Genomic DNA, 17,132 nt, shown 5'->3' with positions numbered 1-17,132 from the left:
TATTTACACCGGGTATAATCCAGGTGTAAATATAAGGTGCGATATACTGGTATTACGGTAGCATAACCGTAGATCTGGTTATATTAACCACGGTACACCGACAGGCACCTGTTAGCTAATAGAAATTAAACTATGTATGTATGTGCTGCAAAACTATGTATGTAACCATGTTCTCAACCCGAGTTCAACAACTCGGGTTGAGAACATGGAACATGGGCACTAAAAGGCTCTATAGTTTTAAGATCCTGACTTCGCTGCAAAACATACAGGCTAACACTAATAAAAATAATTGGAGTTAAGGTAAATTTTGCAAACAGTTGGCCACTTACAGAGGGTGAGATTTGTGAGCCAAGCTATTTGCAAATCTTGAGTTTGAATTTCTAGTCTAATTCCAATTCCTCAAAGTGAGCACGGTTTTCACAGAGTGAACTCAATTGCCTTAGCAACATACCTGCCAACTCTCACGCATTGGGCGTGTGACTCACGCAATTGCCCCATGCCTCACGCCCGTGTCATGCAATTGCCCCTTTTACCCAAGCAAACCTGTTATTTTGCCCCAATCTTCAAGTAGTAATCATATACTTACTACTAATAAACAATTATGTATAAACATATTTGTGGCATTCTCATCTATCAATAGCCTCCACCTCCCCGACATGTAGTTTCCGTATGGAGTTACATGTACTTATATTATCTTTCACTGTAGTATTTTTATACGCGATGAAAATTTACCCCATTAAGCAAATCCTCGCCTTTTCATTGCCTCCAAAATAGCCTCTCACTCCTTTCCCCACTCCAGGGTTGGCAGGTCTGCTTAGCGATGATAAATAAACATAGAATGTTTTATTAATTACTAAAAATAGTTTAATAATAATAGTAATCAGTACTACAAAATTTACCGAGAATGTAATAAGTTGACAAGGGTGCGTAATTCCAAATTACATTAAGGCAAAGGTGGCATCTAAATATGTATATCTTGATTTGGCAATGTACATGATGTTAATATATGGCATTAAATGGGACATACAGAAAAACTTGAAGTAATTCTGTGCACACAAATTTATACTATTGCCATTTGTAAGTTGAATGGGCATGCGTGAATATCTAATCAAAAGAAAGCTGATATTGATACTGTATGCATAGTCCAGTCCTGGCAGTATGACATGCTAAAGAATAGACGGCCGTCCACTTGTTCATATGTGTGAAAACTGTGAGAAAGTGAAACTGTGCAATGTTGCAGCATTATATGATGGTTTGTATTGTATATTGCAAATAATGTTCCTCCTTTCTGTAATCAGTTCTGGCCACCATAAAACTGAGCCTACAATCAGAGATCAGACTGTCTGAACTGCAGATAAACGAATAGCAAACACACTTCATTTCAACACTATTAATAGAATACGATGAATTAATTATTGCAGAGCTTATTGGGCGCATTAGATGCTGAAAGTATCCTTTACGCTATGATATGTAAAGTCTACAGAGGGATGTAGGGGTGATACAGCAGCCCGCCTCAAGTCTCTCCTAGTGTTATTATTTACTAAATTCCATCGCCTATAAACACAGGATACAGTGATCCTCGCTACTCCATGGTTCAGCTTCTAGTTTCAGTACTTTGCAGGGTAAAAACATTGAAACTCCAAAAAGCAAAACTAAAATACATAAATCTCTCTCATACTCTTGCCTAGTGCGATCCCTTTGTGGACACAACCGCGATGGCAGTCATCGCGGTTTGTTGTTTATTTGTTACATTTTGTGAAGTATAAAAGTGCAAAATGCATGTGACACTCTTCATCATGCTTGCAACTTTCAAATTGTCTAATGGACTTGAAAGGGAAAAAGCTAGCGATTAATGAAAAATGGCCTTATTATGGCCTTAAATGGTCTGAGTTTTTTAGTTTATATTTTGCAGATTTTCACCTTTCACGTACTTGAAGCAGGTAGGGGAGGAGGGGGGGAGGTTTGGGTCGGTTGATCCATTGGTAATCATAACTGATTTCGCGCAAAAAATTATGTAGAAAAAAATAAGATTACAACGTTTAACCAAAGACCAGTCTCTGTGGTCAACTTTAGTAGAACTTAAAGCACATAAATTACATAATTTTTTAATTATATATTTCAATACATCAGAGTCTTGGCTTTCGAATGAGCCTATAATCAATACACAAAGAATAATAGAACTATGAAAAACAGGGTGTCAAAAGTACGTCCTGCAAAAAAAAACACACTTGGTTCAGGTACTCAAAATGACATCATAATTCTCATTTAGCCTTAGGTCGTGGATCCCTTTCGCTGCCATTGAGGCTGCGTTTTTCTGTGACAATCGGTGCTGTTAAACTCAGAGAGCGCTAATAATAAACTAAGATTCTAGATAATCAACAATGCCCGCGATCATGCTAACACCCAACCAATACAAACACATGTTCTGGGTTAATTAATTATGCTTCAATAAATGTACTGTCGTTGATAAAGGTAATGAAATCACATCGATTAAATTATGACCTGCGGTTGCGTGGCCCTAGGACTAGATGTCAATCGCACTTTCGAGAGATCGCGCAATGCTTGAAATTAATTAGTCTCAGTCGTCACCCTCAACATCACATTAAAAATAAAGAGCTAGTGCATAATATCATCGGGAAAATATAGTACGGTTTTTGGAGTCTGAGGTACTTATCATAGAAATAATATGTACATGGAGAACTAATGACACCGATTCCTTTGTCATCTTCATTCGTTCTCTGGAGTTGTCCTACCTTCGCCTGCCACTAGTGTCATTATTGTCATTATCGTAGTTGATAAATAAGCGGTAAGAGCACACAACAACGAATAAGAGAATTGTGACGTCACAATTTTTGAGACTATGCCAGTAAACTTTTTCGGGGTAGAGCTCTGGGGAAATCCTATAAACACCAACCAATGTCTGTCTCACCATGGCAAACAATAGCTCATTCGAAAGCCAAGACTCTTATGTATTGAAATATACAATAAAAACATTATGTAATTTATGTGCTTTAAGAATAAAATAAATTGAAAATAAAATCAATAAGAACAAATAAAACTGACTGATAAAAAAATAAATATAAAACTGACTGAGCACACAAATAACGACATGTTTAGTCGCTGTTTTTGCCTAAGTTCTCAAATTTTACTAAAGTTTACTGCAAAGACGAGTCGCTAGTTAAACGTTCTTATCTTAATTTTTCTACATAAATTTTTGTGCGAAATCCCTTATGATTACCAATGGAGTGACCAACATAACATCGCAACCAAGCCGCATAGACGGAAGAGAACAACTCCCTATAAGTGCAGCTGATGCATCAGCTGCAGTACGTTTTGTGACAAGCTGTTGTTGCTGGCCCGCTCGACGGGGGACAACTCCGCAAAAACAACAGTTTGTCAAGGCAGGCTAGATGATGCCCAGTCTGTCCAATGACTGTTTTAATGAACTCTGATGAGCTAGTTAAGTGCTACACATAAGACCTTGTTCACACTGTAAAGGTATGGTCACACGTATCAATTTTTCGTTGATTCTAACCGAAATCATTAAATGAACGAAAAACAGAACTATTCGGCTGAATTTCACAGAATTGTCAAAGCTGTGCATGCACACCAAAATTTGAATTGTACTTCAAATTTTGCACTTTGAACTTGTACTTTTAATTGGCTAAACAAATTATTAGCGAGTACGATTCTAGCAGCTGTTGCAATTTATATAGTCTAAGGCACGGATTACGACACACAATAATAGTACTAGCGCAATTCAACATAGTACACACGATGCAACTGCCTAAATTATGCTATTCTCGGTTCTTTATCGTTCGGACACAATGGCTACAAATCGTTTTTTTAATAATAAATATTTCTTTTTTAACAACAAAAGTTCCGTTGAAGAAAGAGTTGCCATCTTTAGCGCAATCAAGTCAATTGAATCGTACTTGCTATGGCAAATCGCGTTAGTATTTTTCTTGTGTGTCGCGTTATATGCCTTGGACTAGTGCTGGGCACGAGTACTTCTTGGTCAACGGGTTTAGACCCGCCCCCTTCTGTTCGGGTTTTTCGAGTATCGGGTAGCTAGTAGTGCTAGGCTCTGGTATTTCTTTGCCTACGGGTTTTTCGGGTATCGGGTTTGTTGATATGGATTTTATGTTTAAATTTTCTAAACAGATATATCTTCAAATTTACAAAGCAATTATATTTCTTTTCAATTTATTTATCATTTTTCAGTTTTTATTGACTGACATTCGTACTCGCAGCGTTAACAGGTTAACAGGTTAAGCTGTTAAACAGTCAAGATAGTCTGGGGCTACAGAGCATTTTCGTGTCAACAGGTGGCAGAAGATAGGGTCTATGGTAGCTTAATACTTAAGCATGTTCTATGTACCTCTCTGACTTTTTGTAGATGGTGCTCCAAATATCATAAAAAACTTTACATTATCGGCTTTTTCCGTTAGTAAGGCTTGTTGGCTTAGTAAAACTTGGTTATAATGAATTATGTAATCCATAATAGCTAGCTGTGGTAATCAATTTAAACAGAGTTATTAAATTTTCACTGCTACTATCAACGCTGATAGCTGTTTCTAACAAGGCGATAGCGGAAACAGACTAAGGACCTATGTGTTATCGGTGATAGCGAACACGCGCCGTATTAAAAATGGCATAGATTTGTTTACGAAGCCGATTTGGCTAATTGCGCAAATAAAATTTGATGTAAGTATTTCTTCTCACCTTTTAATGACAAGTAATCACTGCTTGACTACAATATTTCTAGTAGGCATAGTAAATAAGGTATGATATATTTTATTCTATCTATTAAATTAAAGACTCGTTATACCCCATTGTCATGCCTCAGCAAAAATGACACAGAAATGCCCTGTGGTCCCAGACTAAGAGCGCAGGGTGCAATAGACCGAGTTTTTGTTAACACTACCCGACGGATCCGTGTACCAAAACCCGAACTTGAAAGTCAAAACCCAAACCCGAAGGACCGGAATACCCGAAATCTCTATTACCCGATACTCGAGAGAAGATAAACCCGCGAGTTCAACGAGTATTACTACCCGTGCCCAGCACTACCTTGGACTACATAAAATTCAGAAGCTGCTAGAATCGTGCTCACTAATAATTTGTTTAACCAAATGAAAGCGTTTTGTCGAAGATTTTGGTGTGCATGCACAACTCTGACAATTCTGTGAAATTCGGCCGAATAATTCTGTTTTTCGTTCATTTCGTGATTTCGGTCAGAGTCAACAAAAAAATTGGTAGGTGTGGCCATACCTTAAAAATCTTGAACCATATTCAAAGCTTGCCACGCAGTGCTTTTTTTCTCCGACTGACCAATTCTAATGCCAATCTAGACTCTGCCACAGTTTTAAAGCATAACTTGTAGCGGTGAGGATTATCACAGCAAATCGCTTTACATTACAGTGCTAGGAAAGAGGCTAATTTATCCTACCTCATCCTTCCTATCTCCATTCTCAGTCTCGTCTTCATCATCTGAGTCCTCGCTGTCGCTGTCAGACATCGGTGGTTCACTTGGCATATTCAAATCTTTGAAGCAACAAACAGTCTATCAATATATCTATAGAGTTATGCCTTAAGTAAATAGCTACTGTTTACAGTGCAACAGAATATTGCAATGATGTTGCAGAGGCAAACACTTGCTGCTAGGAACAAACAAAGACAAGTCGTTGAGTTTTAGGACAGATTTTAGAACATTAATTTTTTTGGTTCATGAAGTGCTCACAATTTTCCTACAACACAGACTTAGGGAATTTCAGAAGTTGATGAATGTCTCGAGTGGGATATACATAAATAGCAGTAGTTCTCATATTGAATTCATACGAGACTGTATTTTTTATCCTTTAGTAATCGAATATTCTGTAGCTAAATGCACATCACATAATTATGATATCATCAACTGAGTTTTCAGCTCGGTACTGCTACGCAGTGCTTTGACCGAACACCAAAATGAAAGACATCACCATTACTGCATAAATGTTCATTCAACGAACCTCCGATTACACAAAATTACAGCTTGGTAAATTGTCTAGTACATCCTGCCATTTACCAGGCAATAAATACTATGAAACGGTATACTTTTTTAAAAAGTTTTGTAAAATAAAAATTATTGTTTCTATACTGTTTGCAAAACAAAATCAATATAACCAGTGAAAATTTATCACCAAATAATTTGCGACTATCAAAACCGATTGTCTTGGTTAGATGCCATGGTAGAAATCATGTCTATATGTAAACCATTAATCTAACAGCCCAAAACTTTGTCAAAAAAGTTTTCAGATAATTATCAAATAAAAATATGTTGAATAAGGGTTGCGCCTATTAGAAGCAGAACAAGAATGAGACCAACTCTTGACTCACTCCTGCCAACCCCGACACTATCGTCAACAGGAAGTGGAGAATACATACTGGAAGTAGAGTTGAGGTCTTTATAGCAGGTGTTGCAGACCCGCTGAGGTTTGCTCGATTGCTGAGGGAAGTTCCACCGGTGTTTGGAGCAGTCATCGCATACCAATTTTCCACATTTCCTGCAGTGGTGCTAAAAGGCAGTCACAAAAACTAACTTAAATTTAGATCATACCGATGCATGCTCATGAAAACAAGGTGAAAACAGAAATAATTTCTCATTTCTGCTTACAATTTATAAAACAAATATCCTACACTAAACACTAGCCTGGCAAATTCTTACAATAAATAGAGGCTGATAACTCATAAACAACAGAGAAGACAACTCTTTAAATTTGAATCACATATTTCCAACTATGGCTCCTAAGCAGTAGCTCAGGAGCCATAGTTAGCATTTGTTCAGCTTTCCCACAAAAAGCTATCAGTTGTGTTGTGAAGACAACTACCATAACATCAAAATTTCATGTTTTATGCAAGCGAATTATTCTCAGAGGTAAAGCTAACTGAGCAGCATGAACCATTTTAACAGCTCAATCATTAGCGAGATCTTCATTTATTATCACAAACAGCAAGTTACAAAAAAGGAAAACTTACAGTTTACCAATCTTACGACTGGTAATTTTTTTTTATAAATGTTAATTTGTGTAATATATATTTTCCTGCTATTTTCCAAATAAAATGTATTTTAAATAGCGCTAATTGCTAAATGTTACCAAAATGGTCAACCTTATGAGTGATAAAACTCGGAACAAACAACCAAACATGTGCTCACTCTGGTTCAAATGGTTCTCTATACAACCAATGAACCTTATCTGCTGTCCATGACTAACGCCTTAGCACCTACTGCGTGTGCCTGTCTGGATTTTTTAGTACAATCAAGGTTTTACCTCCGACCAGCCCAACCAAAATAAAACTATAGCAAATATTTGATTCTGTTCCTAAAGTAACTTTCAGCATGTGACTTTCACAGCTTCTTGAAACACCACAGTTTGGTTAATTAAATAAAAGAGGCTGGTGAAATATATGTATATGTATATTTCTACAATATACATATACATGTACATACAAAATACAAGATTAATAAAAAGAGGTAAGCTAGGCTAGTTAAGACTTCATCTAGTCTAACTTATGTCATGTATCTCTGTTCTCGAATATATGCATCACCTTGTATCAACAATTCAGTTTTTGTGTCTCTTTAGTAATGTAATTTAGTAAGTAATCGCTTAGAGCTTAGCATTAAGTATTTGCGCTATGGAACGAATTAAATAGCCTTAAATTTTGTTCCCGCATTTGACAGTTTAGACATTTGAAGCCCATTTGAGTACGAATTAACTTTGTATGTAAAGGTTTGGTTCAGTAAATAGTACTACACTTGCCAGGCATAAGTACCTTTGTATGTAAAGGTTTGGTCCAGTAAATAGTACTACACTTGCCAGGCATAAGTACCTTCGTATGTAAAGGTTTGGTCCAGTAAATAGTACTACACTTGCCAGGCATAAGTACCTTTGTATGTAAAGGTTTGGTTCAGTAAATAGTACTACAATTGCCAGGCATAAGTACCTTTGTATGTAAAGGTTTGGTTCAGTAAATAGTACTACACTTGCCAGGCATAAGTACCTTTGTATGTAAAGGTTTGGTCCAGTAAATAGTACTACACTTGCCAGGCATAAGTAACTTTGTATGTAAAGGTTTGGTCCAGTAAATAGTACTATACTTGCCAGGCATAAGTACCTTTGTATGTAAAGGTTTGGTCCAGTAAATAGTACTACACTTGCCAGGCATAAGTAACTTTGTATGTAAAGGTTTGGTCCAGTAAATAGTACTACAATTGCCAGGCATAAGTACAAGTGCAAATGATGTACTAGATGTGAGTAATGATGGCAACACTGGTTTGTTATTTTATTTCTGTAGACTTAACAATACAAAATGATGCCTTAGATGATTAGATCTAGTCTAGAAGACTTGCATGTACATTGTAAATAAAACTTGGCTGAACAGCAAGTAACTGTACAAAAAGAAAGACTAACTACTTGTGGTGATGCGCATAATTGAGAGAATGGTAAAATAAGTGGGTAAGAAAGAGGCGACCAATCGGCACACATCTGCTCCTATACTGAGTAGAATAAAATACTTCACAAGAGGTTTCAAATCTTTATCATTTGTCGGAATTATAACTATAGCAAAATACACTCCACCATACATAACTTAATAGAAAACTTGATGCTTAATAGAATAATCTTTACAACTTTTCTGCCATTTTACTTTTTGTAAAATTACAATAAATTTCTAAGCCCATTTCTTCGTCTAATTCCAAGTTGCTACACAAATTAATCTAATCAGACAATCGCAGAGTCAAGGAAAGTACTAGAACCTTGGCAAAGTTTTCCAATCACGTTTAATGATGCCTTTGTGTATGACTACTCAACCTCCTGCCTCCAGAGTAATGACGGAAAGTGTTAATCAAACCCAATACTACCGACAGCTTCTATGTACACTTGTACCTGAGATATAGTTTGTGACATCAGCAAAGCTGTCAAGGCAGAAATATATAATAGCAACAAAATCTGCCACAAGTCAGTCATCTGTAGAGTCGAGATAAAATGTTTTCCTTTTAAGCCTTCCAACACAATAGTACTTCAACAGGGGCTGAACATAACAATAAGAACAGCAATGTTGCTTTGCTCTACCAAAGGGCTTATCTATACCAGTAAACTGATATCTTGTAGACAGCGATGCTGCCTGATTACATTATGCTGCTAAATATATTAATGACTACATTTATTCCATTTGTTGTAAACACAGATGGTGTCAAATGATTAGAACTCCGGCTATTAGTTAGCTTAATTATTTGCTATGCGAGTTGAGGGTCTACTCTGACCCATCTACATAGCTACAGACATAACCTGACATCAATATCATATTAGAAAACTAAAAGTAAGTGAGACAAAATATTTGGTTCCTAACCTCATTGCTTTCTTTCAACATTGATTGAAACAACAGGCTATGATGTTAAACAGACAACAGGCTTTAACAATAAGTGACTCAGACGCGGTATGATCAAAACAGGCTTAGTCATCGATCAATCTATCAAGAAGTGAAGTCAACAACTTCCTCATTCACATCTATTACTAACCAGAGCTCATGCTCTGAAAATGCAGTAAACAACCCTCCCCTCCCTGTTACAGAGTTCTATCTGAACACAGCCACCCACTCCCCTCTGTTCAATATAACACCCTGCAAAGTGTAGTCGCTACCTCCCTCACTGTTGTAAATAATTACTTGCGGAATGGAGCCAACTACTTTTCTTTTTACGCCATTTATTCTATGAAATCTGTTCATCTAAGTGAATGTGTTTTCTCTAAAACTCGTGTAGCGAAGACAAACACAAAAAGACTGCCTAATTAGCATAACAATTGGTGAGCCTACAAAACATGCAGAACACAGTGTATCGGAGAAAATAAGTAGTCATTTATTTGGTGTTTCGATAGCAATACCGAAAGTAAAACGGATTGTTGATTATATAGGAAGGGTATTGGATTGGCACAAATTCAACCAGTTATATATTTCAGATAGACTGATGTGTTTTATTTGTGAGAAAACCAATTTTCCGACAAAAATAATTGTGGATACATTTGATTTATCTCAAGTCTTCCGATACGCATTGCTAAGTCTCTAAGCCTGGGTGTTGCTATCAATCAACACGCTATCACCATTGCTAGAGTTCAAAGTCAGCAAAGTTAAGCATTAGTCAGAATTTTGTTTTGTTTTCATCAAATCTATGTAAATGTTGCGAAACCAACGAATGCCAAATATTCCATTTTCAGGTGAATTAAAATATAAAAAAGCTCAACTTCTATATTTTTGTAATGCGCGCATATACGAAGCGTTGCGTGTATGAAGTATGCATACTTGGCAATTAAAATGAGTGGTCACCAGCATTTCAAAAGCACATTGTAATAAGGGTAAAAAGAGGCAAGCAAAACTAAATGTGGTTTTTAAATAAATCTAAAACTAAAACGCTGTTACCGCATACGACTGCTAACATTCTAGTATCACATCCTTTATAACTGGCATTAACTACAGTTTAGCCTACTCCTCCATAGCAGCAAACACTTCACCGAAACTACATGTTTCTCTGGAATTTAAGGCCCTTAACCTGAATTATACACTTCATGCATGGAGAGAGACTTGCCGACAGCATAGAGCAAAGGTTACAAAGCATTAGAATCAATAGGTCACAATTATTTGCCATACAAAGGAAGCTGAACTATTTCGTCTAACCGGCTGGAACTATACTTGAATAAATTTTTTTCAACAAGAATGAACGCTTGGTACACAACGGTCACTTTTAATGAGAACTAAATAACCACAACAAATATACAAGCTTGAAAACTATTATGCCAGGTTAAGGCAGCTCAAGGCAATGATTTTCACTAACTTGACAGTTTTGCGACAATAACGACTATTGTTCTATGTTTCATAGGCATGAGATATAGCAGACGTACCCTTCGATTGAGCATGGTGAATGGAGTAGAGCAAAGCATGCAACCTCTTGCTTGGGAATCAGGAATCCACACGGGAGACGTTTCCAGACTAGGGGTTTTCCCACCTGCCCGATAGAAATGCTATTATACTCGACTAACTGTGTGGAGTGTTACAAGTAGAGTTTGATATTACCCTCTTTCTATTAAAGCTTTGTATAGATAAACACTATAGGAATTAGTCGACAAAGGAAATACAACCATTGCAAAGTCTACGCAAATTGCAAAGACGATTATAAAAGGAACCACCGCAGTTTAATCTAAAGTCGTGCCATCTTGCAGTATTTTTCAGACGATTGGAACTCATGCTACAGGTCAATAATCGATGTGAATTATTCTCATCATTGCTATGTGGCCAATCATCGACTCAGCTAGCTAAAAATATTTTATAAACTTTTGTTTTAGCGTTTTTGACATGATAATGCAATACCTTCTTTTTATGTCTTTGTTTTACCAAATGTAAATCATTTTTCCATAAAAATTATTACGGACCACCCAATGAAAGTACAGCGCACCTCCGAGTTACGATGTCTCTGTTTTACGGTTTTTCGCCTTACGATGTAGAATATGTTGTTTTTTGTCCCCTCATTACGACATTTGTTTTGCTCTATGATATCACCAAAAAGTTTTCTAGAAATTCAAATTTGGCAGTCGATGTGCTGAATAAGTCGGAATAATGAATATGCTGATATGCTACATGCAAAAATCCCACCACAATGCCTGAAAGAGATATGGCGCTTACCCACTTTCATTGTAGCATTCTTCGTGCTCCCTAAATGCTTGACATTGCGTGATTGAAATGAAAATTAGTGAAAGGTAAGTAAAAGTGAAAATTTATTGTGCTTTTGAGCATTTAATATAATATTCACTATAAACTTTGATTCATTATACGTATATGACTTATATCACTACATATATAACTTTAGTTTGTTAGCCGTGGGTCCTAAAATTGATAACGACGTTAATAGAAGATGTAAGAATCATAAACATAAACAGATGATAACCACTAAATACACTAAAGATATTAATGGTAATATGCTATGCTAGTAAATATGCTATACACCAGAGATTTTATTTCAAAGCATTAGAAAGTTTTTCAAATTTGACAAACAAATTTATAAATACTATTCAAGGCCTACTATGGATAGGTTCAAATGTCCATGAATTGCTTATATTTGGCTGAGCCAAAAGGTTGAAGCTAACAATTACAAAAAAAGTTGAATATAGGATTCACTAGCTTCTATGAGGTGATGTTCAATTGACCATATAGTCTTGTGGTTATGCAAAGGCCCATATAAAGCTTTTCTATGTTCAAATACTGATTGTCGTATAGTGAAGCCAAAACCAATGACATAGCTTCTTTAGTTGCAAGAACATGTCCGAAATTTCAGTCTGTTCTGCAAGAGAATACTAACAATAAATCTATTGTTTTAATATTTTCCACTCGCGCCATTTTTATCTCAGTGAGAGTTGATAGAAAAAACCTAAGTTACATGACTCTGTTCATGTTTCAGCAACCAACCCAGTTCCGCAATAAAGAACCTCCCGAATCTACAAATACCTCAGACCAAAACCGCAACGTATCACCGTATCACCGTATCACCGTACCACCGTATCACCGTATCAACGTATCACACCCTCCACAAAAGAAATCAGGGCCGATAAAAATCAAATGATTTAAATCATAATTTAAATCATCCTAAAAAATCATGTTTAATGATTTTTTTGATTTTTTCCATGTCAAAGGCTGTGGTTTAAATCATCCTAAAATATCATGTTTGATATATTTTCTTCAGAACTTTCCCATCACAAAGGCTGACACGCAAAAAGGGACTTATATAAGGTCTACTGTGTATATGAACTGCACAACTTAGTCAAAATAAAAATAAAAACTGACTTGATATATTAAAGACATGAAAAATTGTTTTGCTAGGTTGCTAATGTTTTCATGTGGCACACTTCAACAAAATAAAATAATATTATGCTAGCGATTATGGAAAAAACTGGTATTCTATGTTTAAAAAAACTGATTTAAATCAAAAAATCCGATTTTTTAAATTTACAACTAATCATGATTTTGTCGAACCCTAAAAGAAATACCTAGAAGACACTCTTCCTAAATGGATTTATGATGTCACATACTTGCGTTGAGCAGGTCTTGCACACACTTGTTGATATGCGCCATCCATTCAGTTTTTTCTGTGGAGGTTGCAGCGAAAACAACAAATGATTTGCTAGGACTGATTATTTGCCAGCCATTCTTTAGGTCTCCCACGTCAGGGTGTGACTGTATTCTAACGTTTTCTAGAGGTAGCAGTTTCTGTTTGTTGTACTACAACCAGATTAGATAAGGTGCCAACATTAATACAGAATTGTAACACATTCTAATAAAGAAATGAAAATAGGCCTAGACGCTAACTATTCTCGAAAACATTGATGTCTTCATTTGTAAAAAGAATGTGAAAAAACATTAGCCAATCTGCTACAAATCTTTTGTAAAACCTTATTGAAGCAGCAACTGTTTGCAAGGCCAGCTGATACCCGAGTTCAATACAGTTTGTTATCCAACCAGAGTAGGGCTTTGAAGAGAATCAGCAGTGTTTAAATAAACACCATTTAATGCTGCCACAGTGCTTGAGAGGAGTAGTAGTCTCTCATATGCATGCTGCCACAGTGCTTGAGAGGAGTAGTAGTCTCTCATATGCATGCTGCCACAGTGCTTGAGAGGAGTAGTAGTCTCTCATATGCATGCTGCCACAGTGCTTGAGAGGAGTAGTAGTCTCTCATATGCATGCTGCCACAGTGCTTGAGAGGAGTAGTAGTCTCTCATATGCATGCTGCCACAGTGCTTGAGAGGAGTAGTAGTCTCTCATATGCATGCTGCCACAGTGCTTGAGAGGAGTAGTAGTCTCTCATATGCATGCTGCCACAGTGCTTGAGAGGAGTAGTAGTCTCTCATATGCATGCTGCCACAGTGCTTGAGAGGAGTAGTAGTCTCTCATATGCATGCTTGCCAAGTTGTTTATTAGCGTTAAAGGCACATGTACTCCAGCCAATTGTGTCATGCAAACCTTGTAAGCATAACCTAAGATTTCCAAGTAAAATATGGCTCAGATATCGATCCTTGCCATAAGCTCACTGCGCACATCCAGATACCTTGTGTTGCATGGTAGTTGCTTCTAATACAGGAAAAATAAATCTATTCAGTATTTACAAAAAAGATCTAATTTAAATTTATAATGCTAGTAAATAGAAATAAATAGATAAATAATATACCGCGTTCCTAGCTGATGATTGGTCGTGAGAATTTTAATTATTCTGATTGGAAATTGCACCACGTATCATTTACATCTTGAGTAAAACAGACAATTCTTCACCCATTTGGGCTCTGTAGCCAAGATATCAACAAAAGTAATTTGCTAGTATCAGCACTCCTGAAACATTTATACCGAAGTGGTAAAAACATACAGTTTATGATATTTGTCAGCATGGGACGGTAAGATACGAGGTTGTTGTGACATCATATAAATGATTAAAATGTTTGAGGGTAACATCGCTTTCATTAAAGCTACCTATGCTGAATATTTTTACACCATTCGCTGGTTAGACACAACAATGCCCCAAAGACTGCATACATTCAAAATTTATCCATGTATTAATATATTTATATTATTTTGAGCCATCAAAATAAGATAGCGATATAAAAGAATTCATAACCCAACTCGGTAAAATTATAAAAATGCATAAACTAAATCCTAACAACAAGTTTTAATTAGTTAAAGTGCGATTGCTTTGAGATTTGTAAACAACTTCTAACAACTCATCAAAGTTAGTAGCCAGAAGTTGCCAGCATATGTTACCAAGCAGTTGTAAGTATGCCTAATGACCACTTCTAGTTCATTCATAAACATGGTTACCTCTAACTTAAGTGATATAAAAAATCATATTGCAAATATTACTGCAATAGACAATAACAGCGGTTTTCATGTACAGTGGCTAGCTTCTGGAAAAACTTAGTAAGAATGCTAATTTCTAATTTTATAAAAAACAAATCAGAAGAATATAGTTTGTACTAGAAAGGATCTCAGTATTACTTTGGCACACTATGTGGAGTAACCTCACCTTTGCTATTTGCAGACAAAATAGAGCAATTATGTCCCACAGTGTCAAACAATTGTATTGCTGAATTATGCCTGACAGATTAACCCATTTTTGCACGATATTTAAAATGTTATTTGTTTGTTTTTTTTCAAACTACTTCAATAATATTTTTTCCACTTGGTTAGTATTTTTCCAGCCCTCGTGCTACGTTAGATCCTGAATAACGCTGAAGCACAGTAATTCCTACTTGTATGAAAAAGACATACAGAATTATTCATTGCGAGTGCATGTCGATTGATGAAATATTGTCTATTGCTCAAATAGGTCCCAAATAACAATATCAACAGTTTAAAATAAAAAGTAAATTGCTGTAATATTTCCATTTAATGTTTCTTATATCTACCGAAAACCGAAATCAGTGCAAATAAGGCAAACATTACATGAAATAAATGCAACCTGAAGTGTTTAAGTTAATAGGCTACTGTGCAGTGCTTAAAATAATTCTTAATAAGCGCATAAATAATAACAAAAAGCAATTACCAACAACGCACTGAGACTCACCTTTGTTTTGTTTATAACTATGTTTCCGTAGACTAACATATCGTTCAGTAAAAAGAATTGCCGGGGTTTCGGCTTTTTTCGACAGAGCTTTGTGAGCACACCTTCACCGACTAACACTCGTCCGGGGAGAACCAGTGGCTGCAAAAGGCAATCAGTTAAAATAGATATGACAGAGATGAAAAACAGGCATCCAGACCGACAGAAGTGAAAAAAGTTAAAAAAACACGTCATATGACTGATATCATTAAACTAATAATGGAATAGTTACCCACTTGTCCGGAATTCCCAAAACATTGTTCTATGTCCTGTATCCTCTTCCTATTTGCGTCACTGTTCACTAAAAGGATTCAGCGATTGTTGTACACTTTATTGCTTACTAATGACATAAATGGAATGAAAGATAGAGCAACAAACATAATTCTGATCTGTAGACACAAATCAGAATCATATTTATCACAAAATCTTTGTTTTAGGTAAATGCCTTCTATGCGTTAATTTTTAAAATTAGATCAGATAAATAATACAATATCGAACAAACCAACATTAACATAATAATAATTAACAACATCAATAGTAATATTCATGGAATATTTTAACGCATATTCCAATAGTTAAAAAACAGATATTCTTAAATTAAATTCATTTAGATTACAAGATAAATTTAATGTTCTTTCTGCTGATTAATAATGCAAAGGCTGCTTGAAATATTAGAAGTATTACTACGAGCAACTTCACGGCCAATGTTTTAAAATATTGCCATTCAGAATATGGCTTAAGGTTAAAGCACCATTTCAAAGCAAAAGAAACAATGTTAACACATACAAAGTAGTGTTCCAAAAATATTTGAAAACGCACACATCCAGTATATTTTTTACTGGATTTTTTAAAGATTCCACGTAACAAAGAAAACGTGTGAATTCGTGTTTGTGACTAGTGGATTTTAGTTTTGCTATTGGTGGTGTATAGTAGCCACACTTAATTATGATTCTGCAACAGCTGATAGCATGAAGCTTTCTTTTGTCTTGTTGAAAAATATTCTTACTTTTTGGTCTGATGTTACACGATTAGGTGGCTTCATCACACACGATTAATCTTACACAACAAATCCAATAATATTAGCACAATGTTCAACTAACACTAACTAGTTACTGCTACCAAATCACGCAGTTACAACAACCAACGATCAGTCGTTTTTAAAGACAACAAATTTACCTAAGCGGTCAGCCATGACGGGTGGAGGGTGTCTCGCAATAGTAAAACACTTAACATCGGCAATGTTGTTTATTTCCGCTTGAGAAAGAAACGATCTTTCACATTTGAGGATCCCATGCTAAGCAATCAAGCGGATGTTTTCAAGGCCTTATCCGGTCACATGATTCTGGCAACCTTTTCTAGCGATAGTGCTTTCTGTTGCCTTTTATCTTATACTTTTTGACTGTGTTGGCCATATTGTCGGGGTTAATTACTTTTCTAACAAAGGAAAAAAAGCAATATGGGAGTTTTTGG

At 36.0% G+C, this 17,132-nt stretch overlaps 1 protein-coding gene across 2 annotated transcripts; it reads right to left on the bottom strand.

The window, feature by feature from the left end:
* Positions 1–831: 831 nt before the first annotated feature.
* LOC137396594 (pleckstrin homology domain-containing family F member 2-like) lies at positions 832–16,869 on the bottom strand. Of its 2 annotated transcripts, none has more exons than XM_068082911.1 (8): positions 16,839–16,869; positions 15,899–15,963; positions 15,627–15,764; positions 13,107–13,296; positions 10,929–11,032; positions 6,427–6,556; positions 5,453–5,547; positions 832–1,321 (listed from the first exon to the last, which is right to left on the bottom strand). In XM_068082911.1, exons 1-8 carry the CDS (start codon positions 16,852–16,854, stop codon positions 1,295–1,297), a joined length of 765 nt encoding a protein of 254 aa, XP_067939012.1. In that variant the 5' UTR covers positions 16,855–16,869; the 3' UTR covers positions 832–1,294. The 2 variants fall into 2 exon arrangements, with proteins under 2 accessions (XP_067939012.1, XP_067939019.1); XM_068082918.1 differs by lacking the exon at positions 16,839–16,869 and adding an exon at positions 16,669–16,814.
* Positions 16,870–17,132: the final 263 nt, after the last annotated feature.

This window comes from Watersipora subatra, chromosome 1 (assembly GCF_963576615.1).
Source record: "Watersipora subatra chromosome 1, tzWatSuba1.1, whole genome shotgun sequence".
Classification (NCBI taxonomy): Eukaryota; Metazoa; Bryozoa; class Gymnolaemata; order Cheilostomatida; family Watersiporidae; genus Watersipora; species Watersipora subatra.
This window is presented reverse-complemented; position numbering and strand designations above follow the sequence as displayed.